At 42.0% G+C, this 25,510-nt stretch overlaps 2 protein-coding genes across 4 annotated transcripts; both read right to left on the minus strand.

Annotated features, from left to right (window-relative positions):
- Positions 1-840: 840 nt before the first annotated feature.
- On the minus strand, positions 841-9,682 carry LOC121566268 (cathepsin B-like). 2 transcript variants are annotated; one of them, XM_045210217.1, is made up of 10 exons: positions 9,583-9,682; positions 8,374-8,497; positions 4,244-4,329; positions 3,930-4,044; positions 3,583-3,698; positions 2,834-2,919; positions 2,566-2,709; positions 1,731-1,847; positions 1,435-1,563; positions 841-1,248 (listed from the first exon to the last, which is right to left on the minus strand). In XM_045210217.1, exons 2-10 carry the CDS (start codon positions 8,494-8,496, stop codon positions 1,172-1,174), a joined length of 993 nt encoding a protein of 330 aa, XP_045066152.1. In that variant the 5' UTR covers position 8,497; positions 9,583-9,682; the 3' UTR covers positions 841-1,171. The 2 variants fall into 2 exon arrangements, with proteins under 2 accessions (XP_045066152.1, XP_045066153.1); XM_045210218.1 differs by lacking the exon at positions 9,583-9,682 and adding an exon at positions 8,647-8,683.
- Positions 9,683-10,968: 1,286 nt separating this feature from the next.
- Positions 10,969-24,581, minus strand: fdft1 (farnesyl-diphosphate farnesyltransferase 1). Of its 2 annotated transcripts, XM_041860414.2 has the most exons (8): positions 24,363-24,581; positions 22,191-22,288; positions 15,879-16,062; positions 13,986-14,114; positions 13,130-13,321; positions 12,876-13,052; positions 12,553-12,705; positions 10,969-12,392 (listed from the first exon to the last, which is right to left on the minus strand). In XM_041860414.2, the coding sequence occupies exons 1-8, from the start codon at positions 24,459-24,461 to the stop codon at positions 12,168-12,170; spliced, it is 1,257 nt and encodes a 418-aa protein (XP_041716348.1). In that variant the 5' UTR covers positions 24,462-24,581; the 3' UTR covers positions 10,969-12,167. The 2 variants fall into 2 exon arrangements, with proteins under 2 accessions (XP_041716348.1, XP_041716346.1); XM_041860412.2 differs by lacking the exon at positions 24,363-24,581 and having other exon boundaries at positions 22,191-22,743.
- Between the last annotated feature and the right edge of the window lie 929 nt (positions 24,582-25,510).

Below are 25,510 nucleotides of genomic sequence, written 5' to 3' on the forward strand. Positions count from 1 at the left end.
CCCTCCCCTTTTGCCCTCGGAACAGCCTCAATTCGTCGGTGCATGAACTCTACAAGGTGTCGAAAGCATTCCACAGGGATGCTGGCCCATGTTGACTCCAATGCTTCCCACAGTTGTGTCAAGTTGTCTGGATGTCCTTTAGGTGGTGGACCATTCTTAAAACACACAGGAAACTGTTGAGCATAAAAGACCCAGCAGTGTTGCAGTTCTTGACACACTCAAACTGGTGCGCCTGGCACCTACTAAACTTTTATCTTGCCCATTCACCCTCTGAATGGCACACATACACAATCCATGTCTCAATTGTCTCAAGGCTTAAAAATCCTTCTTTAACCTGTCTCCTCCCATTCATCTACACTGATTGAAGTGGATTTAACAAGTGACATCAATAAGGGATCAAAGCTTTCACCTGGATTCACCTGGTCAATCTGTCATGGAAAGAGCAGGTGTTCTGAATGTTTTGTATACTCAGTGTCTATGCTCAATCTTACATTTCTGTCTTTTCAAAATGTAAACATTGTATTATGATAATTGCTTTATCTAATTAGTGCAATATAATGCTGGGTTTTTCTTCCTCAGTCATACCGTAATTGGTAGTGGGATCAATTGGGTGAGGAATTGGTGATGGCAGGTAATTGCTCCCCCAACTGTTTGGCTTAAGGGTCAAATCAGGATTTGAGGCCCTGATTTGTATTTCCTGTGTTAATGACATGAACAACATATTAAATTGTTGTGTATTCTACACTTTTTATGAATGCTTCTCATTGAAGAAATACCCAAGTTGAATATTGCACCAGTAAATATAGAGAAAGCAGTGAAAATGACGACTTTAAGGCGGAATTCAACAACATGAGCAGTTTATTAGTAACTTTTAAATATTACAGTCATAGAAGGCTGGTTTCACATACACAGATTAAGCCTAGTAAAAAGCATGGTTAATGTAGAATCTCCATTGAAATAGCCTTTTAGTCCAGGACTAGTTGTAAACTGAGTCTGGGAAACCAACCCTAAGAGCATAGAATTAATCTACAATTTAAAACGGATCATTTATGAAAGCCAGACATCCATACTGAGGATCATGCAGGACACCCTCGCTTTGAATTGAATTGGGAGGCAGGGTGGTGGATAGGCCATAGAGAGGACCCTCTGAACACAGCCATAAAATATTACTCTAAAGCCGGGGTATCCCCGCCACTATTTCTGATTCGATGCCACACTCATCCTTTCCCCGCAGGATCTTGAAGAACCCTTCAAAGAGAACCAATACAGATCATACATTAGGCCTACAGTATCATAGCATAACATTATACAGCATGTCACATCAACAGTATTACACATGAAGATATTAAAATGTCCATCTATACAAAGCAAAAGAAGAATATTGAGTCACAATGGCAGTGGTACGCAATGGTGTCTGCTGTTTGGTACCCTCACCATTGTCACCCCAGTCTGTGTTCCAGGAGTTGGCAACCAGCCAGTAGGGGGTGTTGTTCTCCTTCCCCCAGCCCAGGATCTTGATGGCATGACCCCCTAGCATCTGTCCAGTCACATGCTGGTACACACCTGGCAACATAAGACAGGGATAAAGTGACCCCTTGGGCATGTACAACCTGTCAGAACTTGTCAGATCTGTGAGTGCATGCATATTCTATGGAGTGTGTGTGGGTGTGTGTGTGTCTGTGCTTGCGCCTCTGTGTGGATATGTGTGAGAGAGCGAAAGAGAGTCTCGCCTGTCTTGTAAAGGAGGAAGTCCTCATAGACAGAGAAGGCTGCCTCCACCGGGCCGTTCTTATAGAGCTCAGTCATGATCTGCTGTTCCTTTGAGGGAACGCTGTACGTTTGCTTTCCTACAGGGGGCGACAGATTGGTCAGCACCAACACCACCAACACACTGAGGTGGTACACAGTTGAGAAGTGGTGTAAAGTCCATGTTAAAAATACTTTAAAGTACTGCTTACTTCACTACATTCCCATTTTCCCTGACACAAAAAGTACTTGTTACAATTTGAAGGCTTAGCAGGACAGGAAAATTGTCCAATTCACACACTTATAAAGAGAACATCCTTGGTCATCCCTACTGCCTCTGATCTGGCAGACTCACTAAACCCAAATGCTTCATTTGTAAATTATGTCTGAGTGTTGGAGTGTGCCCTAGGCTATCTGTAAATTTAAAAAACAAGAAAATGGTGCCATCTGGTTTGCTTAATATAAGGAATTTGAAATTATTTATACTTTTATTTTTGATACGTAAGTAGATTGAAAACGAAATACTTTAAAACTTTTAGTCAAATAGTATTTTACTGGGTGACTTTCACTTTTACTTGAGTCATTTTCTATTAAGGTTTCTTTACTTTTACTCAAGTTTGACAATTGGGTACTTTTTCCACCATTGCAGTTGAGGCCAAGAACATAGCTGAAGGCTATTGCGCTAATTCATGGACAATTACGCGAGGTTATGATCATGTGACAGACCAGATTTAGCTTGGAAGTCATTTATATACAATCGTACAACATTGTGTAAGTCTGAGGTGCTATTTGACAGTGGTACACAGTGAGGTCTCTTACCGAAGCGTTTGTCCTTCACGTAGGAGGGGGTGTATCCAGCGTTGCACTCAGACACACACTTAGGGGTGTCCCCCTCACCTGTGCAGGGGGGGCGGGTTCCGTTCACGTGATGCTCACACGGAGCGATGCTATAAGGTCTGCAGCCTGTATGAGACACACAGAGTCAATAAGGACGTAATTTAATCCTCTAGAAAGCCAGAAATACTGCTGACATTTATATTGCATCCATATTGTAGGTTTCACAGTACCAGAGCCATCCAGAACTCACCTATATTGGAGCCGTAGAGCCCCCCTGTAACCAGCCCAGACTCAGCCCAGTAGTCCCAGGCAGCTGATGGGAAGCCCCCCATACACCTACACACACACACACACCTCAGACATGGCCATGTGAGCTTGCTTACAATGTCATGATATCATGAGCTATTGCACACACTGAGTGTACAAAACCTTAAGAACACCTGCTCTTTCCATGACATAGACTGACCAGGTGAATCCAGGAGAAAGCTATGATCCTTTATTGATGTCACTTGTTAAACCCACTTCAATCAGTGTAGATGAAGGGGAGGAGACAGGTTAAAGTAGGATTTCTAAGCCTTGAGACAATTGAGACATGGATTGTGTATGTGTGCCATTCAGAGGGTGAATGGGCAAGAAACAGGGTATGGTAGTAGGTGCCAAGCGCACCAGTTTGACTGTGTCAAGAACTGCAACACTGCTGGGTTTTTCACGCTCAACAGTTTCCCATGTGTATAAAGAATGGTCCACCACTCAAAGGACATTCAGCCAACTTGACACAGCTGTGGGAAGCATTGGAGTCAACATGGGCCAGCATCCCTGTGGAATGCTTTCGACACCTTGTAGAGTCCATGCCCCAACGAATTGAGGCTGTTCTGTGGGAAAAAGGGGAGGGGTGCAAGTGCAACTCAATATTAGGAAGGTGTCCTTAATGTTTTGTACACTCAGTGTATAATGAGAATAGGCTAAACCTGCTATGCTAAAAGCCAAACACACACTCACCCCATGCCACAGGCATCACAGCATGACAACAGGTCCTCAGCTGAGATCTCCACGGAGACCTTGCCATTGCTATGGATACAATACCTGTCGGAGATGGCCTCAGCTGCCCCAAAGGCCTGTGGTTTGAAAACGCATGGTAGAGAAGGTTTAGGAGGGCACAGCTACTCAGTCATAGCTACTAGGCAAATCCTCATAGAGCTTTCAGATTAGTTATTTTCCTCTATCCCTGTCTCCTATCGCACTAACACAGTGGTTAGGCCCCTTTTATAGGCTACTATTCTCCTCCTTACTCCTCTTTTTCCCTAATATTTTCCTCCATTCCTCTCTCTATCCATCCACTGTCTTACCCAACAGGAGCCACAGGATCCCTGGTCTCTGATCTCTTTGATGGTGGGGCAGTTGGGCCACTGCAGCCGTGCGTCAAAGCTGTCTGGCAGACTCATGTCCTCATCAGACTGCACCCTGTGGAGGGAGAAGGGGAACAAGCTGGGAAGTAAACCAGGGAGCAAGTTATAGGTGAATATTACATTGATTGGGCTTTGATAACTTGAGTTGGCCTGCATGTGTAGAGAGGCATTAATATGAGAAAGGTATGAATTAGTTCAATTTCGGTCAATCCATACAGACAGACACACACACACAAACACACACACACACTCACAGCTCTGGCAGCCTGGGTCCCTTCAGCAGGGTTCCACACAAACTCTTCACATAACTGATGTCAATGTTGTGGAAGTTCTGGCCAGCCTGGAGAGATATATATTTAAAAAAAGGAAAGAGTCAATAGGGATATAGAGGAGTGAGAGAATATGGAGAAATTAAGATAGGTGTAAAGATTTCAGAGAGAACATTTGCTTAGACTGCGGTTATTCATTATATTTGAATGAGCTTGATTATTACAATCTATCTATAATTAGAACATTATATCATCTGCTATCTGCTATAACAGTAGGGACTGGTAGGCCTTACCGCAGTGGCGGCTGGCCGATAGAGGGCGCTAGGGCGCCGCCCCCTTAAATAAAATTATTTAAAAAAATAAAATAAAAAATAAATAAAAATAATAATAATAATAATAAAAACATCAGTATGTCAATATTTGTGTGTTTGAAATATGGAATGCACACAGTAATATGTGTAAGATATGATAGAAAATCATATTCGCAACCTTTCCTCTGCCTGTCAAACGCCTCGTCAGCTCTGGGCGATACAGAAAGTGCCCCGAGGAGTGCCCCATTTTTACTAGACGACAATGGCGAGCGCAAACGTTACTCCTCCAAGACCCAACCCTAACTCGGTGAAATCTCTCCTCCAAGATCCGTTTGAGAGGAGAACTTTGTCAGAGAAAGTTCGGGTGAAAGAGCTGGGCCCAGATCAACCTGACCTCTCAATCAGACAGCAGGCTAGCGAGAAAGGGAAGCAGTATATGCGCGGCTTCTCCCGTAGCTGGTACACCAGGAAGGCTTGGCTAGCTGGGTGCACTGATGCTAATGCTTTATTTTGCTTTCCGTGCTTGCTTTTTAAAACGACGGGGTCAGATTCAGCATGGACAGGTACCGGAGTGAGGGATATGAAGCACCTGTCAGAGAAGGTAAAGAAACATGAGAACACCAGGGCACACATGGACAACTCTGTAAAGCTAGCTGTATTAGGAAGGGTGAACATTGCTACGCAGCTGGATGACGGCCACAGGATTGCGGTGAGGAAACACAATGAGGAGGTGGATAAAAACAGGCACATTCTATCCAAAATTATCGATTGTGTGAAGTTCTGTGGGGCTTTTGAGTTGGCCTTCGTGGGCACGAGGAGACTGACTCCTCGGACAACCCCGGCATTTTCCGGGGCTTAGTGGATTTTGTTGCCTCCCTCGACAGTGTGCTGGAGGAGCACCTGAAGACAGCTACCGTTTTTAAGGGCACGTCAAAGACGATACAGAACGAGCTGTTGGACTGTATGCTGTCAGTGTAAGGATTACATCCTGGAGGAAGTAAAGAGTGCTGATTTTATCGCCATTCAAGCTGACGAGACGACTGACGTTTCCACCCACTGCCAGTTGGTGCTTGTGATACGCTACATCGATGCTAAAAGTAACGTCCAAGAGCGTTTTTTCGAGTTCATTTTGATCGAGAATGCAACCGCCGACACCATCGCTACAGCGCTGCTGGAGAGGCTCAGCACCATACTCTCACATGGACAAAAGGCCAAACTTATTGCCCAGGCTTACGACGGAGCAAGTGTGATGAGGGGAGCCACCGGCGGAGTGCAGCGTAAAATAGTGGATGTGTACGAAAATGCGCACTACGTCCACTGCTATGCACATCAGCTGAACCTCATCATGCAGCAGGCTACTTCACGCATCCCCAGGATCGGCACTTTCTTTTCCGACCTTGCAGGATTTTCTGCTTTCTTCTCCAGGTCTCCCAAGCGAACCACCGTGCTTGACGAAGTGGTTGCGCATAGACTCCCAGAGCCTCTACAACACGGTGGAACTTCCACAGTCGCGCTGTAAACACTGTGTACGAGTACAGGGATGACCTCCTAACGTGTTTCCAGACCATCAGAGACTCTGGGAACTTTGATGCCCCGACTGTCAGAGAGGCGGGGGGGCTTTGTGAGGATGCTCGAAGACGAGGCTTTCTGTTTTTTCCTGGCACTGTTCCACAAGATCATGCCAAATGTGGACATGCTTTTCAGCCAGCTGCAGAAGAGGAACATCGACCCTGTCTTCATTAAAGCACTTGTCCAGAGGTTCACAGACAGCATGCTAACAATCAGGTAAATAACTATATTTACTATTGGCTGATAAAGATGTTGTTAGAAAGATGAATAGTTCACTTACAACAGTTTAAAAGCCTAAATGTGTCTCGTCATCAAAGTGAGTGATTATCATAGAGCCGTCACAATTATATTTGTTTTAGTATTTTAAAAGGAAAGAGAAGACACAATCAGACGTTGATAACAATGCAGGAAAGTACTACACAGTTTGTAATAATTATTCAGGTGTCCACCAGGTCAATTTCTAGAAGAGGCCTAGTTGTTATTGAAGATTAACTTTATTGCTAAGTGCACAGCAGAACAAAATGATGTTGCATCCCTCTCACAAATGTAATAGAAAAAGGCTTTAAAACGTAATAACATCAGTTAATTATGTACATCACAGGTTAAAAGCAGTTACTAGACATAGTTTGTGTGTATATACACACTATCTGTCTGTCTGTCTGTCTGTCTGTCTATATATATATATATATATATATATAAAAGTCACTGGTTGTGTGTTGAGGGGGAATTACAGTGAGTTAAGAAGTCTGATTGCAAGTTATCAAATTAAACTTTATTTTTTGGACCCAGGGCCTCAATTCCCTCTTTGTGTGGGGACAGCGCATCTGACGAGCAGCAACAGCCCATCAAGCGACGGAGGATGCTGGGACCAGGAGAACAACAGAGGTTGGCTATAGAGGTAAGTTGTGATGTAATTGTCAGTGTTTCCCCCTAGAACTTTTTCAGGCCTGGTAGTATGTAGCCAAAACCCTGAACAATCAGCACCTTGGTAATCATATACTTGAGTTGGACATAGGCATGTGTCAGTCAGGATCACTTGCATCAAAATAGCTTAATTGCAAATTAAAGCTGATGATGTATCTTTTACAGGTATGTGATACCATCCTGAGTCATGCCAAAGAGAGGTTCTCCTTCACCCAGCACCTCATCAGCGCAACACTATTGCACGGAGAGTTGTTCCCACAACACAGTGTGAAGTTCCCCGATACAGCGCTTGAAACAACCGTGGAGGCGTACCCCATGTTGAACAAGGCCAAGCTCAAAACCCGAACTGTCCCTCATCTATGAGAACAGTGAGTTCAAGGCTTGTAGTGGTGCAGTGCCCCTGTACCAGTTCTTCATGGAGAACAACCTTCAGAGCACTTTCACAGAGACTGCCAGCTTCCTCAAGATCCTCATCACCACACCCATGACAACTGCTGAGTCAGAAAGGTGCTTCTCTACACTGAAAAGGATCAAGACCTTCCTGAGAAACAGCATGACACAGGATCGCCTGAACGCTCTGGCCATGCTCTCCATGGAGAAGAAACTTGTCAGGGACATTCCTGACTTTAATCAAAGGGTCATTGAGAGGTTTGCCACTCAGAAGGACAGACGGGCAAAATTCCTGTACAAATAAGATGACAGACACACACACACAGAGCAGCTCTGGCCGCATGTTTCTTTGTATATAGTTGACCTTAGCATAAAAAATCCAGTTATATATGGTACTCTAGAAAGTCTTAATAGTGTCTTTGCTAATATTACTGTATATATGTTGTTTTGTATCAATTAATTGTTGCAGTTCTGGAGCACATTAACAATTAGTCACATTTAGTATGATCATAAAATACTGTATGCTATTCTTCCAGTCAAAGGTTTGAGTTCATCCACTTGATATCCATTTCTATATTATACATCCTTTTATACAGTGTAAGATTTCCTATAAACTTTATAATAATTTCATGTTATTGTCCACTTTCCACTCTGTTCTGACAGCATGCCTGTTGCGTTGCCTGTTTACTACCAATGGTGAAAAGTTCACTTTAAATGCAAATGAAAGGCTTGGGTTTGTGTAATATGTTTTTGTGTAAGAATGCCTCAACTTTTTAATATTGGCATTAAATAATTACTGAATGTTTCACTGAGCACTGCTGTCCTGCAGTTTGTGTTAAAATATATCGCGATGGTTACAGGAAAAAAAAAGTATGGCACAGCCCCACCGAGAATATTTTTCACCAGCCGCCACTGCCTTACCGTCCATGTGGTGTCTACGTTATTGATGTACTGAACCATCTCAGGAGACAGCAGAGGGAGGCGGGGCTTAGCCCAGCTGACAGACAGGGCCGAGAGCAGACACAGGAGGGACAGACGACACATCCTGGAGGTGGACAGGAGACAACATGCCTTAACTTTAGTATTCTTTCTTCGGTAAAATTAGGAAAATATCAGTTACTGGTTTTCAACCCGTGATGTAGGCTACTCTTTGTCTACTGAGTAAGAATAGAGTTTGAGGTTACAGCTCAGCACCTGACACAAGGCAGCCTCCTCCCAGTAGACCACTAGAGCTTCAGAGGTGGAAGTGAGAATGAAAATGTACCTCGAGCTCCATGGTTACTTATTAACAAGAGCTTTAAATGAGTGGCCTTACTGCAGGCTATTTAAGCAATAAGGACTGAAGGGGGCATGGCCGGACAACCGCATTTGGGGCCCCAGGGCACCGACCTCCATGGTGCAGAGAGAAAAATGTGCAGTTTAAAGCAAATTTGGCCAAAGTGGAGTGCCTGGATACAGCCCTTACTATGGCTGACCCTGTAAAAAAAAAACATTTCACTGCACCTATCCAATGTGTGTGACAATGAAAACATATATATATATAAATATATTTTTTACCAGATTTATAATTAAGCAATTAGGCCCGAGGGAGTGTGGTATATGGTCAATATACCATGGCTAAGGGCTGTTCTTTGGCACAACGTAACTCAGAGCAACAGCTAATACTGTTTTTATCACATCATATAATAGGGCCTACAGTATCAATCAATCAATCAAATGTATTCATAAAGCCCTTTTTACATCAGCAGTATACTTAGAAAATGTAAGTCAAAATGTTAAAGTTTATTTCTTGAAAGTAGGTTGTATTAAGAGTAAAAAATATTATTTTGACATGTTATACACAGTATTTGTTAGTAATAAGTACACTTGACAGATACTACAGTATAAACTGTATCATTCCTCTGACGTCAAATGAACACTCTTTAAAACCTTCATGTGTCGCTATTGCAAATAATAGAGTTAATAATAGCACATCAATGCAAAAACCCTCCCTCTTCTTTCAGTGATAGGCTCTGGCAAATAAACTATGGCTCGTTCTTTCATACCAATACAAGTCTACCTCACAAATATTTGCACCTAGAGAGAAATACCCAGTTAAAATAACAAACCAGAACAAACCCTTATAGCTACCTGTATGGTTTGTGTGGTAGAAGATCCTCAGACAGTCAATCAGTCAGTCTGTCAGTTCTTCTCTTATTCGGAATATCTGCAGACTCTCCTGTTTTAAAGGAGCCTGGATTACTTTCACATGACCAGTCCAGTCTATTGCCCTGGCATAAATGTCACATGATTGTGGCGAGGACTATTTCCAAAGGTTGATAACAAGTGCCCTAAAAGTTATGATTGTAAAATGTTTTCCTTGGTTTGATACCATTTATGAAAGTCAAAGTTAATGAGCATCAGGTACTCACTGGAATTATGTCTGCATTGAACCAATGTTGGAAAACTGTAAGAAAAAAGCATTCACCTTCTTCCATTCAATTTGAGTTATGAAATGTTTGAAATAGAATGTACAGTGTAACATAAATGGGTTGTGGTTACAAAATAACTCAAATCAACATATAAAACAAACCAAAAACCTAAATGAGGAAGGGAGATGTGCCAGATGCCGTGTGTATCTGACGTGAGTATGATGTGTGTTTGAAAATAATGTAACGGAAAGTAAGACTACTGTAAATCACTATCAAACACAATAAGACAACCCTGCTACCAGTGACTCCCATAGTACAGGCCTCTACAGACCACCACAGGTGAGTTAAACAGGACAGGTGAATGTGAGGCTAAGATTCCTCCAGGGGAGAGGGAGAACCAGTCCTCAGGAGAGAGGGGAGCATCTCAGTCTGTGCACCGCATGCAGGGTGTGGGCTCAATGGCCCTGCATGTCGGCAGTGCCTGGAGGTTGTCCAGCTGTAGTGCTCAGGTATCGCCAGCTGAGGGCAGCGAGGAACATGGCAGCGGAGAGCTACATGGGGGAGAGAGGTGGGCAGTCCGGGAGGCCAGGGAGAGAGTCCTCTCCTGGATCGCACCCAGGATACACTGGGTTTTTCCCGGGACGGATCTGTCAGGGACACCCTCTGTAACAGGGCTCTTTCCAAGGTTGATAACAAGTTCCCTGAAAGTTATGATTGTAAAATGTTTTCCTTGGATTGATACCATTTATGAAAGTCAAAGTAAATGAGCATCAGGTACTCACTGGAATTATGTCTGCATTGAACCAATGTTGGAAAACTGTAAGAAAAAAGCATTCACCTTCTTCCATTCAATTTGAGTTATGAAATATTTGAAATAAAATGTACAGTCTTACATAAATGAAAACTGTTTTAGCTGTCTTTTCCCCCAGGACTTTGAACTAGCATGACTTGAGCTCGTCTTTAATGAGTGTACAATTTCATTGTTTGTAAACTATAAAACTATCATCCATTGTCTTGTCAGCAAAGTCAATCTCCAAAAAAACAGGGTTAACTTACCAACATTGATCTTTGTGACACTGATGAGGCAGAAAAGTAAACATTCATAAACACTTAATTTTTTGTCTTTTATTATTTTTTTCAATTATATACAAATGAAAATCTCACATTACATAGAAATATGCATAAGTCTCTTTTGGTTGTGTACAAGAATACACCACACTAGCCTTCCTACTCACCAAAGCTCTGTGTTAAGGACACTTAGCAGCCTGCTACTATGTGCACTGCCGCAGTCCCGCTTCTACCAGTCTCTGTATCATCTTACACTGGGCATGTCTCAAAAGACAAAATATGGCTTCCTCTCCTTGTCCCCTTTCCTTTGTCCACAATGAGAAAGACACAGACATATAGATGAAAGCTAAGCTAGCCTTCTGTCATATTGTTTCATATTTGCTATTATGTCTTTTCAGATCAGTGCAGTTGAGGTAGAGAAGACGAGGTGAGGAGGCAACTTTAGACTATTGAGATGTGCCAGTTCTATGATTGAATGTGACAACAGTATCGATATGTAGCTATACTGTACATAAACAGAGTACAGCCATCTTAGTTCCTGCTATGGAGACAGACAGACACTCATAATACACATCAAACAGAACCATTGTGTTGTCATTACAGTTGCTATTGAAAATAACATTATAAACCAAGACAAAAGAAACAACAAAGAACCGACTATAAGAAATGCACAATGGTTTAGTTGATGTTTGTTCATCTCAATGTCCTGTTCGTGTGTGTGAGCTGTGTGCTTTAAGTTTGTGTGATGGGTCCAAGACTTTACTCAATCCTATTCACATTTCAAATGAATGTTGAAAAAAAATTTGAAATAGAAATCCATTATAGCTCTATTGGTATTCTCCCTTTCAAAACATGTTGAAAAAATTTAACAAACAAAACCAGGGTTGTGGTTACAAAATAACAAAAATCAACATTCAAACAAGCCAAAAAAACGACTGAGGAAGGGAGATGTGCCAGATGCCGTGTGTTTCTGACGTGAGTATGATGGGTGTTTGAAAATAATGTAACGGAAAGTAAGACTACTGTAAATCACTATCAAACACAATAAGACAACCCTGCTACCAGTGACTCCCATAGTACAGGCCTCTACAGACCACCACAGGTGAGTTAAACAGGACAGGTGAATGGGAGGGTAAGATTCCTCCAGGGGAGAGGGAGAACCAGGCCTCAGGAGAGAGGGGGCCATCTCAGTCGTGCACCCCATGCAGGGTGAGGGTTAGTGGGGGTGGAGTGGGCTCAATGGCCCTGCATGTCAGCAGTGCCTGGAGGTTGTCCGGCTGTAGTGCTTAGGTACTGCCAGCTGAGGGCGGCGAGGATCATGGCAGCGGAGAGGTACATGGGGGAGAGGTGGGCAGTCCGGGAGGCCAGGGTGGCTTGGGAGAGAGTCCTCTCCTGGATCGCACCCAGGATACACAGGGTTTTGTCCCGGGATGGATCTGTCAGGGACACCCTCTGTAGCATCTGGAGAGAGAGAGAGAGAGAGAGAGAAAGAGAAAGAGAGCAAGAGATGGAGAGGGGGAGAGATCAGAAAACACACAAACATAAAGTAAGAACACACACTCAGATGCACAATAACACAAACAAACACATTTGAATACATGACACACACACACACACACACCTCCTGGCTGTACTGGGCCATGATGCTTTGCACGGCGCCCATGTTGGTGGCTTGCATCATGAGGGTGACGGCCTGACCCTTCCTGATTTTCACCACGCCCTGGAATACCTGAGGGTTGTTGTAACAGGCTGAGAGGGTCGCTATCGCCATCACCTGGACAGGAGGGGGACAACATTGAGACATACAGTACAGCAAAATAAAATACTTCCTGAGGATCCTGACTCAAACAACCAGGAATGAAAACATGTTATATGAAATGTAACTAGCAGCTTTCTCCAGTGGGAATGTACTTTGAAACGTAACATTTCAATGGTAACATTTACCTGTGGTATGGCGCAGAAGTTGAAGACGCTCTGGTTGCGTAGGCGTGCCAGGTAGGTGATTACATCAGGGACGTGGCGCAGGGCGTCTGTCACCAGCAGGTTGAGACAGGACAGGGCTGAGGTCAGCTGATCAGGCTCTGCCAGGTCCTCCAGACGACACGCAAACTGACTCCATGCCTTCAGAGGGACATGCAACACACACATTAACCACACACACACACACACACACACACACACACACAGTGTGTAATTACCTCTTGTGGCCAGAAGGCCCTGGCCACCTGTATGTCCTCCAGGTAGTCTCTGATGATGTTGGTCTTCTGGAGGAATAAGCCCATGGAGTTGGCCAGCTCTGTGTCTCTGCCCACCTCTGGGTCCTCCAGCTGGGAGGCAGAGAACAGCTGGGACAGACCTATACCCACCAGCCCTGCCACATAATGACAGTACTGCACAGTGAGAGAGGAGGGGGGTGGGGGGGGTAATGTTAATACACATGTATTCAGCACTCAAAAATATATTACAGACTGGTGTGAAGTGAAGAAATCAGTGGGTTTAAGTGACTTTCATGTAGCATCAAGCTATCATTTGTCATTAGATACACCTCAGGCTACCACTAGGCTATAGTGATGGGGGGGGGGCGGGGATCGATACAGTTACAGATCGGGAGATTATTTGACAATATATCGTATCCTATCGTTTTGACAATATCACACAATATTATTTTTGCGCTAGTTGGCTGTACCTGCACCAAAACTCCAGTATTTTTCCTTCATAGCTTGTTCTCCATCTTTTTAAATAGGGAGCAAATTTGTTTTGTTTTGTTTACACTTTTATTTCCATGACAGATGAAATGCTATCTCGTCTCTGCAGCAGACATTTGGTGAGCAATGTTTGGAACATCGAATCGCAATTAAATCACAGTATCAAATCTCAATACATATAGAATCGTGAGAATCGCAATACATTTCGTATCGCCACCTAAGTATCGTAATAATATCGTATTGTGAGGTCCCTGGGAATTCCCAGCCCTACTAGGTTACTAACCAGCTAATGTGGAGCTGTTAGTCTAACACTTGTATAATGCTTGCCTAATGTTAAGGTAACATTTACCTGGTCCCACTCCTTCATGGAGCCCACTTTCTTCTCCAGAAACTCAGCCATTCCGACTCCCATGCGGTGGCAGATATCTGAGATTACATCCTGGTATGCCTGACCCAGGTTCCTGAACTCCAAGGAAATCTGAACAGAAAATAGATTAATTTAAATACACACACAAAGCATGATGATGCCCATTGTATGATGTCTGTTACATATTTCATTGTTATGACAGTGTTATGTAATCCTTATGTAAAAAAGGCAGGCTCATTCAACCGGACTGGCCTGTAGCCCTGTCAATCACCCTTCAGACCTCTATTCATCCAACCAATCAGGGAGCTTCGATGCACTGCAGGACACTGGCTCCGCTCACCTTTAGTTAGTGCATGTTTTTCCATTGCAAAAGAAGAAGCAAATAGTTGTGTTGCTGACAGACTTTCACATGCTGTTCCTATCTGAGGTGTTGTGCATCCATTGACAAGTAAGTGTTGGAAATGCTATTGGGTGTAATATACACTGAGCATACAAAACATTAAGAACACCTGCTGTTTCCTTGACATAGACTGACCAGGTGAATCCAGGTGAAAGCTATGATCCCTTATTGATGTCACTTGTTAAATTCACTTCAGGTCAGTGTAGATGAAGGGGCAGAGACAGGTTAAAGAAGGATTTCTGAGCCATGAGACAATTAAGACATGGATTGTGTATGTGTGCCATTCAGAGGGTGAATGGGCAAGATAAAAGGTTTAAGTGCCTTTGAACAGGGTATGGTAGTAGGTGCCAAGCACACAAGTTTGAGTGTGTCATGATCTGCAATGCTGCTGGGTTTTTCACGCTCAACAGTTTTCCATGTGTATTCGGGAATGGTCCACCCCCCAAAGGACATCCAGCCAACTTAACATAACTGTGGGAAGCATTGGAGTCAACATGGGCCAGCATTCCTGTGGAACGCTTTAGACACCTTGTAGAGTTCATGCCCTGACGAATCCAGGTTGTTCTGAGGGCAAAAGGGGGAGGTTCAACTCAATATTAGGAAGGTGTTCCTAATGTTTGGTATACTCAGTGTAAGTGAGTTATGGTTACCTTATCGTGCAGTGTAACTTTGTAGATAAGATAAGTTAGTGTTGTTTTCTAGCCTTCAGCTGCTAGCTCTACTGTTGGTTTGGATTAGAGAGGAATGTTTGTATGCACACCGTGCATGCTATTTTCTATCAGTGTGGTTTTCATTGCTATGTGCTTTTATAGAATGCCAATAGGCCTGGTCCTTATTGTATTGCCAGTGTGTATTGTTGTATGCTATCGCTGCAATGTTTATAGCCTACATACTGCTGTAGTGATTTGCGCAAGTCAGTATAGAGATTCTGGAAGCATCTAGAAGGTTCCAGTCCCTTCTGGGCACCCACGCATGCAGTGATTATTTATGATAGTGCCACCAAAGGCCTGCTAAATAAGATTTAGCACTAGTGTGTAAATATCCCTGTTAATATCATTGCAATCACCAGTATGCTTATATTATGTCATGTTTACACATCTCTCTACCTTTGTATATTATTGCATGTGTGTTTATCTTAGTTTCTTGTAATGGGTCCTCAAGATTGTAGTGTTTCTCCCTTTTTAGAACCACATAAAATACCTCTAATGGAAGCAGCTGTGTCCGCATGTGGTGGTGAAAAAGTCTAAAGTAATGGGCCTCAACATAATGTTCTAACCAGACAACACTATAGTTTGCAGATCTAACTGAATCAGTTTTAAGTAACTAGTGGTGACAACTCAGAAGCCAACCCCTCAGACGAGCTCCAGATAGCCGTTTATACATGTTCCTAGTCTTTGACGGATTTAGCGACCAACAGTTTTTTACACTTTATGTAGGGTTATATAGTACGCAGTGGTGTCAGGGGTTCCACTGACCGTTGGGAAGTCTTCCAGGACCTGCCTGTCCTTCTCGTGGCTCTCAGTGAAACACCAGTTGGCCTGGTAAAGGTAGGTGTGGAAGTCATTCAGCATTGGCACCTTCTTCTCCAGAGGGATGGTCATATCATCTTCCACCGTGTCAAGGGCCCGTAGGACCAGGTAGAAGATACAAACCGCATGCCTGGACAAAAAGAAGGGACAGGGGAAGAATTCACTTCTTTGAGAAGATTAGGACCTTCTCACTGAAAACCTAACCGTTACAGAGTGAGCAGGCAAGGGCTGACACCAACCCTGGGCATGCAGGAAGGAGCTGACAGACACCAATATTGAACTTTAATGTAACACTTGACATGTGATGTTTGGTATGAAGTTTAATTAAAATAAAATTAAAATAAATTGGTCATTTAGCAGACGCTCTTATCCAGAGCGACTTACAGTAATTCATTTTACTGCAGGGACTTGTGTGTGAACTAGCTACTGTAGGTCCTCTGTGTAGGGAAACGGCATGCCATTTGAATGGCATCTGTAAAAACCTGTGTCACTTCTGTAAACTGAACGGTGGGATTAGACTTAATGTTGCTGCATGGGAATACGACTGGCTGTAATACAAGCAGTTTACATTGAATTCCAACACCAACAAATCAGTTCACTTACCGCAGGCCTGCCCTAAAACTTGCCTACAGCTTGTGCACTTGCAGTCTATACTGTATGTTTGTTACTTGTAGTTTAGGCTATTTTACTGTCATATCAAAATCTGTTTGTTTTCAAGATTTAAAGCGGTAAAGAAGTGAACTCAAGGTCAAAACTGATCACATGTTCCAGGGTCAATAATAAAAATAACCTAAAATCCTCCAAGTTCCAATATCTAATTTTGTCTGACATGTGCCAAAGTGCTGCCATTCAGCTGTCATTGGTGTCATGATTCCTTACTTCGACAGGCTGGAGAGTCCCCACTTACTAGGGACGTCAAAGGTTCACGTCGCCCCTTACTAGGGACGTCAAAGGTTCAGGTTGCTTCTTTTTTTTACACTGCTGCTACTCGCTGTTTATTATCTATGCATAGTCACTTTACCCCTACCTACATGTACCTATTACCTCAATTACCTCGACTAACCTGTACCCCCGCACATTCGGTACCAGTACCCCCTGTTATTGTTACTTTTAAATTGTATTTAGTAAATCTTTTCTTAACCCTTTTTTTTTTTACTGCATTGTTGGTTAAGGGCTTGTAAGTAAGCATTTCACGGTAAGGTCTACTACACCTGTTGTATTCAGCGCATGTGACAGATAAAATGTGATTTGATTTGAAGCTCTAGTCTAGAGCGCTCGGTGAAATTGTGTTTAGGAGTATTTTTTAACTCTCTCCATGGTTAAAGTAGTAAGAAATGTATGTAAAAATCTATGAGTGTGCTTAATTTACTATCATCCTAAATCGAAATATTGAATTAGTTTGACATATTGAATTATTTTATATTACGCTAATTTCCCTATGGTGGACAGAACGTGTTACTACATTACACAGACTAAGATTTTCACCACACAATATTTACAGGAAATAAACATCCTTTTCACCTCAGATTGGTGATGATAGTATAAATGTTTACAGTAATCACAATTACACAACATCGATTGCTTGCCTGTCAGTGGCAGGTCTTTTTTTTTTTTTTGGGGGGGGGGAATGGATCAGCTTAATATTGCAGATAGATTGTAACTTCTATCAATGTAATTGTCTGCATCACTTCCAATCCCCCATGTTAATATATATATATACATACACACACATATCCTTTAAAAAAATATATATATTCCCCTTTATTACTTTCCAACCCCGCCACCCGTTCCCCACTTGAAGTAAACTAGTGAACAACAACGCCTAGGCCTCTACTTCCAGCCCATACCCACTATACATTTTATGGACACAGTCAATTTTACAGTCATTATATTTTGTTTGTTCTTTCTCCTGAACTTCTTCTACTCTCAACCTCTTTGATCATTTTCATGATGTCCATCCGGTTTGCTTCTATATGTCATATCTTTCTAACTGTGCTCCTTCACAAAAGCTCCCAATCTACAACCCATACACTTATTATGGACACAGCGTGCCTACATTATTAGTTATCTTGTTATTGTTTGTTGTTAGTTGTTATTAGTCCCATCCTTCAATTCCATTCAACACCTCCCATCTATCTTTTAACACCATCCATATAGGATTTCTATTTGCCATATATATTTCAACTGTACTGTGATGTCTTACAAAAGTTCTGAACCTTTCTATTCTCATTGTTTCTACAGATTGTGAATTGAAAATAAACATTTTTGCTAATATTATTATTATGTTATTGATCGATTGACTATGACTTTTCAGATCACCCAGTAGTGCTATCTGCAGGGTTAGCTCCAGGTAAATATTGCAATCCTTTAGCCATTCCTGGACCTGTGTCCAAAAACAAGCTACAAATGGACAGTACCAAAACAAATGATCTAATGATTCTGTCTCTTCGCAGCAAAATCTGCAGAGCTTGGAAGATTGTATCCCCCATATAAATAACATTCTATTGGTAGCAAGAATTTTATATAATAATTTAAATTAAAAGATTCTATGTTTTGAATCCGGTGTCATTTTGCGTATCAGTTCATAAACACTATGCCATGGGATCGGTACGTCAAAAATCTCTTCCCAACTATTTTGCAATCTTTATGGGACGGCTGTCAATGCCTTGGTCCTTAAATGAAACTGATATACCTTTTTATTTATCATTTATGTTCTTTAATGCAAGGCCGACAGACAAGTTCCTTACTTTCTCCTCCTTCCACTTTCCTCTTCCATTTTTGCAGTAAGGCTGCAATTATTTGGTTGTAATTTTGGGTAGAGCAGACATTTCCATATGTTTTTGTTAGCTGCATGTGCGACATAACTCCACCAGTCCTACCGATTATATCATTTACAAAGATTATAGCTTTTTTAAACATTTTGTCAAAAAAAAAAGTTTTTTTGTCAATTAGTATATTTGAGTTTAACCACAATATGTGTTGCATTATTTGTTCTGTCGTTTCTGGAGGATTAAATTGAAATTGCAACCAACTTTCTATGGCTTGTTTTAGAAATAGTGATATCTGGGAGATTATTTCCTTTTCAAATAACTGAAAGTGTGTGGTTGTAATCTGAATAAAGGCAAAAATGCCATTCTTGAACATTGGGTGAGACAATCTTACTAATTTGCTAGAGAACCAGTTCGGATTTAAATATAACTTTTGTATGACTGAAGCTTTAAGTGATAGGTCTAATGTTTTAATATTTAATAATTTCTGTCCTCCGAATTCATATTCATTATATAAATAGGCCCGTTTAATTTTGTCTGCCTTGCCGTTCCAAATAAAATGGAATATTTTTTTCTCATATAATTAAAAAAACTGTTCGCTAGGCATAGGCAAGACCATAAGCAAATAGGTAAACTGGGATAATACTAAAAAGTTAATCAGGGTGATTTTTCCACAAACTGACAGGCACCCACCTTTCCATGGTAGCAAGATCTTATCTAGTTTTGCTAACTTTCTATTATAATTTATTGAAGTGAGATCATTTATTTCCTTTGGGATATGTATTCCGAGTATATCCACATCACCATCAGACCATTTTATTGGTAAACTACATGGCAAAGTAAAAATTGTATTTTTTATTGATCCAATAGGTAATATAGTACATTTGTCATAATTTGGTTGTAATCCAGAGAGGTTAGAAAATGTATCTAGATCCTCTATGAGGCTGTGGAGTGATTCTAGTTGTGGATTTAAAAGAAAACATTAATCATCAGCGTACAATGACACCTTTGTTTTTAAGCCCTGGATTTCTAATCCCCTGATATTATTGTTGGATCTGATTTTAATAGCTAACATCTCGATGGCCACAATAGTATTTATTGAAAACCTCCTTCCATCAGCAAGGGCATTGAAGATGAAACGTGGCTGGGTCTTTCAGCATGACAATGATCCCAAACACACCGCCCGGGCAACGAAGGAGTGGCTTCGTAAGAAGTATTTCAAGGTCCTGGAGTGGCCTAGCCAGTCTCCAGATCTCAACCCCATAGAAAATCTTTGGAGGGAGTTGAAAGTCCGTGTTGCCCAGCGACAGCCCCAAAACATCACTGCTCTAGAGGAGATCTGCATGGAGGAATGGGCCAAAATACCAGCAACAGTGTGTGAAAACCTTGTGAAGACTTACAGAAAACGTTTGACCTGTGTCATTGCCAACAAAGGGTATATAACAAAGTATTGAGAAACTTTTGTTATTGACCAAATACTTATTTTCCACCATAATTTGCAAATAAATCCATTAAAAATCCTACAATGTGATTTTCTGGATTTTTTTTCTCATTTTGTCTGTCATAGTTGACGTGTACCTATGATGAAAATTACAGGCCTCTCTCATCTTTTTAAGTGGGAGAACTTGCACAATTGGTGGCTGACTAAATACTTTTTTTCCCCACTGTAGATATGCCGATAGTGGACAACCTTGTTTCACTCCTCTTGACAGTTTAAAACTTTCTGAGAAATAGCCATTATTTACTATTTTACACCTAGGGTTACTATACATGATTTTGACCAATTTTATAAGAGATTCACCAAAATTGAAATGCTCCAGGCATTTATATATAAACCCCAGTCGTACTTTATCAAATGCCTTTTCGGTGGCAGGTCTTACCCTGCGTTCATAATCAATTGGGAAGGTCGAATTTACCACATACAACTGGGAAAAATCCACTTGAATGCCCCTCCAACTGGTAGTTACTAGTGGGAAACTCGTCTATCATCCCTGAGCTTCGACTTCTCCCACACGCTGACGTCTGACGTCACCTACGAAGGAAATTACCTCGATTACAGCATTTTCGGCAGTTCAATGCAACAACTAAACATTATTTATAAAAAGCAATCTATTAATATGTTTTTTTAACACTATAATAGGAGCATGATAGATGTACTATAATTTATAGTTGACGCAGTTTGTTGGCCATTAGCCAATCTGCATTTCTCAACGAGTTCAAAACACGTGAATGCATCCGACTGGTATTTATGACTTCACAACAATTAATATCTACCTTCCCACTTGGTTATGAATGCAGCATTAGAACACGCCTGTCATTTTCTAGACCACAGTGGCAAGAAAAATTTGGGGGCTCCTCCTCCAAAAAACATCTCTGGCCTCAATACCACACACGGATTTGAGGGTCACACTATCACACAAATTAGTGCCAACCCCTGTCACTTTAGAAATTGTTGTGAAAATATGATTAGCCGAAGTTAACCAGTACTGGTTAAGACATTTTCTACTGGTTAACTTCGGCAAATCATATTCTCACATCGATTTCTAAATAGCAACAGGGGTAATTTGACTCTCAAATCCGTGTGTGGTATTTAGGCTAGAGATGTTTGTAGGAAGAGCCCAGAATTGTTTCTCGTCATCATGGTTCCATTGATTTCAATACAAATATCAATGTGAGTGTTTCATTTGCGTTGAAAAGGTTAGGACCTGCTCACTGAAAAACTAACTATTACAGAGTGAGCAGAAAAAGGCTGACACCAACACCGGCATGCGGGAAAGCGCTGACACTAATATTGAACTTTAATGTAACACTTGACATGTGATGTACATGTATGGTATGAAGCTTAATTCATTTTACTGCAGGGACTCATGTCTCAACAAAGTGTGAACTAGCTACTGTAGGTCCTCTGTGTAGGGAAACCTCATGCCATTTGAATGACAGCTGTAAAAACCTGTAAGCAACCTTTCAGAACACACACAAACATAGATACACACACACAATTTGTACTTAAAACCAGCTGTGTCACTTCTGTAAACTGAACGGTGGGATTAAAATAGACACAGTGCTGCTGCATGGGAATATGGCTGGCTCTAATATAATTATAAGCAGTTACGTTGAATTCCACCAACAGCAAATCAGTTCAGTTACAGTAGTGCCCTACAACTTGCCTACAGCTTGTACACTTGTCTATACGTTTGCCACTTTTAGGCAAGTTTAGACTATTTTCTGTCATTTTAAAATCAGTTTGTTTTCAAGATTTAAAGGGGTAAATAAGTGAACTCAAGGTCAAAACTGACCATTGTTCCTGGGTCAATAATAATACCCTAAAATCCTCCAAGTTCCAATAGCCTATCACATTTTTGTCGTGTATTTGCCAAAGTGCTGACATTCAGCTGTCATGGTTCCTTGTTTACTTCAACATGCTGGAGACACACCCCTTACCTGCATGGCATGGTCGGAGAGCAAAGTTGGCAAGGTTACGCAAACTTACCGTAACTCTCCGTCTAGCGCCTGGATAACAGCGGCGAAACTGCGACTGGTCTGGTTCAGATAGAGGTAGCATGTCCGCAGGCTCTCACTCATGGATTCCTGGCAAGAGAAACAGAGAAACACGGGGTGTCGGTAAGAGCCTACTGTCCGCAAAGCGCTGGGGCGGGCGGCCCAACATCCCTCCTGCACGCCCCTCTCGCCCAGCCGTCCCCCGGAGAGGAGGGACCGTGAAGCGGGTCCAGGGCTCCGCGGGGTGACGCAGAGAGAGCGCTTGAACACCGTGAGAGAGACCGGACACTTGCAGCAAGCTCCGGCCATATGAGGAAAATGGACGCTCAGCCTTCCATGAGCAATTTAGACAAGATTGTTGGCTATCCAGTTATTAATATCCGTGGTATTCATTCGTGCTCGCAGTTCAGCAGAGGACGCGGGGTAAAAACTTTAGGAAGTTATAGACTTTACAGGGCGGGGTCAGTCGGTGATCTTTAAACAAGTCCCACGGCCTATTCAGTCTCCAGACCAGAGTAATAAATCCATCCACATACTTCGAAGAATTTGTCCACGGTCGCACCAGGCTGTGGCGCAGTTTGACATCGGAGCCCCTCCCACTTCAGTCATAACACAGCAGTGTTTTCTATAACTTAGGCCTCCTTGCATGAAAACTGGAAAAGAGCTAGCAGTACCCCTAACAACTGTAACACACTATACGCCATGTTTGCTAAACCTTGGACACAGACCTATCAATTCCCTAAAATAATGATCATGCAAATTTTTCACACATAATTAACGTTTTATTGTGTAAGCCTATGTGTTTCTCTCTGCAATCGTATTTTGAATTGCGTAGGCTAATTTGGCCAACCCACTGACTCATAAGAAGTTGCTTGCCTACAATTTCCTCTAACAATTTTCTCAACATTGCAAAAGGAATGAACATGGGGAAAAGTTGAGCTGACTGACAGATGATGCTGTACTGTCATCTAGTGGCAGACAGTAGTAAAAACATAAAGTGCTTACATTATGCCAGGGTTCCCCAACTGGCGGCCCGCGGGCCCCCAAGTTTTCTGAGCAAATAAATTAATATATATAATGATTTTATTGTTGGACATAAAAGACCAGCTAATCAGCTCCAAGTGATTTTAATTTTGGAAATCTGTTACAAAGTATTCTCACGCATAATAGAGAGATATACAGTATGTGATCTTATACAAATGTAAGCAAGGTTTGAAATGATTGTGATTTAGTTAAATATTATATCCGTTTGGGCTTCTTGCGGTCAATTTGCAGTTAGCAAATTATTTGTAATTATGTTCTGGCCACTGACCATCCGTTCAATAAAAAATCGTCCCGCGGCTGAATCTTGTAGATGATCCCTGCATTAAGCCCATCGTCGACTGGCAGGCTGCTCTGATCTCAGGCGCACACCATCTTGCACTAGCCAAGGGAAGCCACCACGCGCTTTCACATTTTCGCGCGTAACTGGACTCTTTATTCCAGAACATCGCCCCCTTTAATTGACACCTGAAGTGTCTTATTTCAAAGCTAGCTCTCGGCATAAAATACTCAATTTGGCTATAACGTTATGATAGTGCCATTCATCCATCATAAAGGGTAATCCTACATTCAACTATCATCATTCCAGGTCAAAGCGGTGTTTAAAGTGTCGGAAATCAGGCATTACCTGCGCTGTCAAACAAACATGCACACAGCATCTCCTCCCGGAATGAACCCACAAAGCCTATTATATAACGTAAATCCCAGCCATAAAGTCAATGGTTATCCTTCTCTCTAGCCAGAACTGCGCATCTATTATTTATTCTAGGCCCACACAATACAAACATTGTTGTGCGAAATAGAGTTAGAATAGGCTACACTTCTAGTTCATTCAGGTAGTTAGTTGACTAGGTAACCTATAGCATACTGTTACTACTGTACCATTGCTCCTGTAGAAGGCGTCTACGCATTTGATGAAACCAGAAGCATTGTGGTGTTGAAAATGTAAGTGGGCCAATGTTGAAGAGATGCATGGATACAGACTAGCACTGGTAGCGCGCACATTATGTTGTGTAGGCCTATGCTATTCCAAAATGTATAAGAAACGACAATAACGAGTCGTGCAGTAGCCTAGGCTACAGGTAGGCAATAATCGAGGGGTTTAGAGCAGATAGCTACTCACATAGTCCAACTTGGGCATCACAGTGCGACAGCCCCCCATTTTAAACTTGAACAGGTTGAATATTTCCTCCGGGTGTCCTAACGATTTTACGATATCCATGTCTTCTCTTTGACCACACGTACGCCGAGGATGCTTGCTTGTATCGTGTGCTTATTCAGCCAGGTGCGCTTAAAACCTAGCAATATTTTCTCCATTCAAACGTTGAGTCGCTGAGCTATAGAGCAACCCGCCCCCTTGTACCGAAAAAAAGTCGTCAGATCGAATAACGCCTGTGATTGGTCAGCAAATCATGGGCTCAGTGCCCATCGACCAGTAGATGACTAGAGCGGCTGGTGTGACGTCCCGCCCAGGCCGTGTTTCTCCAAACTGAGGCATCTGATTGGATGGTACATTGTTTAACGCGAGAGACCATCCGAACAGAGTGTGACGGATATTGTACCCGTTGTTGTTCATTCTATTTCTATGCTGTTGTTATGTCACACTGTACATCACCACTTTTAATTACAAAAAAATATTATGTTCTTCTGAGGCCAAGTCAACAGTAGCCCATGTCCTACATTTTAGGCTCATGTATTTATTATAATTCATTTATCAATATTCCTTTTTTGTGTATATGAAGGGATAGTTTTCATACAGTGGACTGGTATGACCTGTGTGAATGCTTGTGAACGTGTGTGTGTGTGTGTGTTTGTGTGTGTGTAAATAATAAAGCTACTGTATATGTGCTGCACATTTTTTTGAAGTGACATTAGAAGACAACAGAAAACAAAAATAATAACATGGTGTCACAGTTGTCAGATTTACACCTATACAGTAAATCCTATTGAACCTGTATCTGGGGCAGGGGACTGGCTAAGCTCTGCTTTTCTAAATAGCCTACAGATCAGTGAGCTACACCAGCAGATTCACTCCAACTTAGTGGATCAACCTGAAGTATACCTTTCACATGAAGGCCTTGAATCCCCCTCCCTGTCTCTCTCTCTCCCCCCCTCTCTCTTCTTCTTCTTCTTCTTCTTCTTCTTCTTCTTCTTCTTCTTCTTCTTCTTCTTCTTCTTCTCTCTCTATCTCTATCTCTCTCTCAATTTCAATTAAATTCAATTTAAGGGCTTTATTGGCATGGGAAACATATATTAACATTGTCAAAGCAA

This window comes from Coregonus clupeaformis, chromosome 33, assembly GCF_020615455.1.
Source record: "Coregonus clupeaformis isolate EN_2021a chromosome 33, ASM2061545v1, whole genome shotgun sequence".
Lineage (NCBI taxonomy): Eukaryota > Metazoa > Chordata > Actinopteri > Salmoniformes > Salmonidae > Coregonus > Coregonus clupeaformis.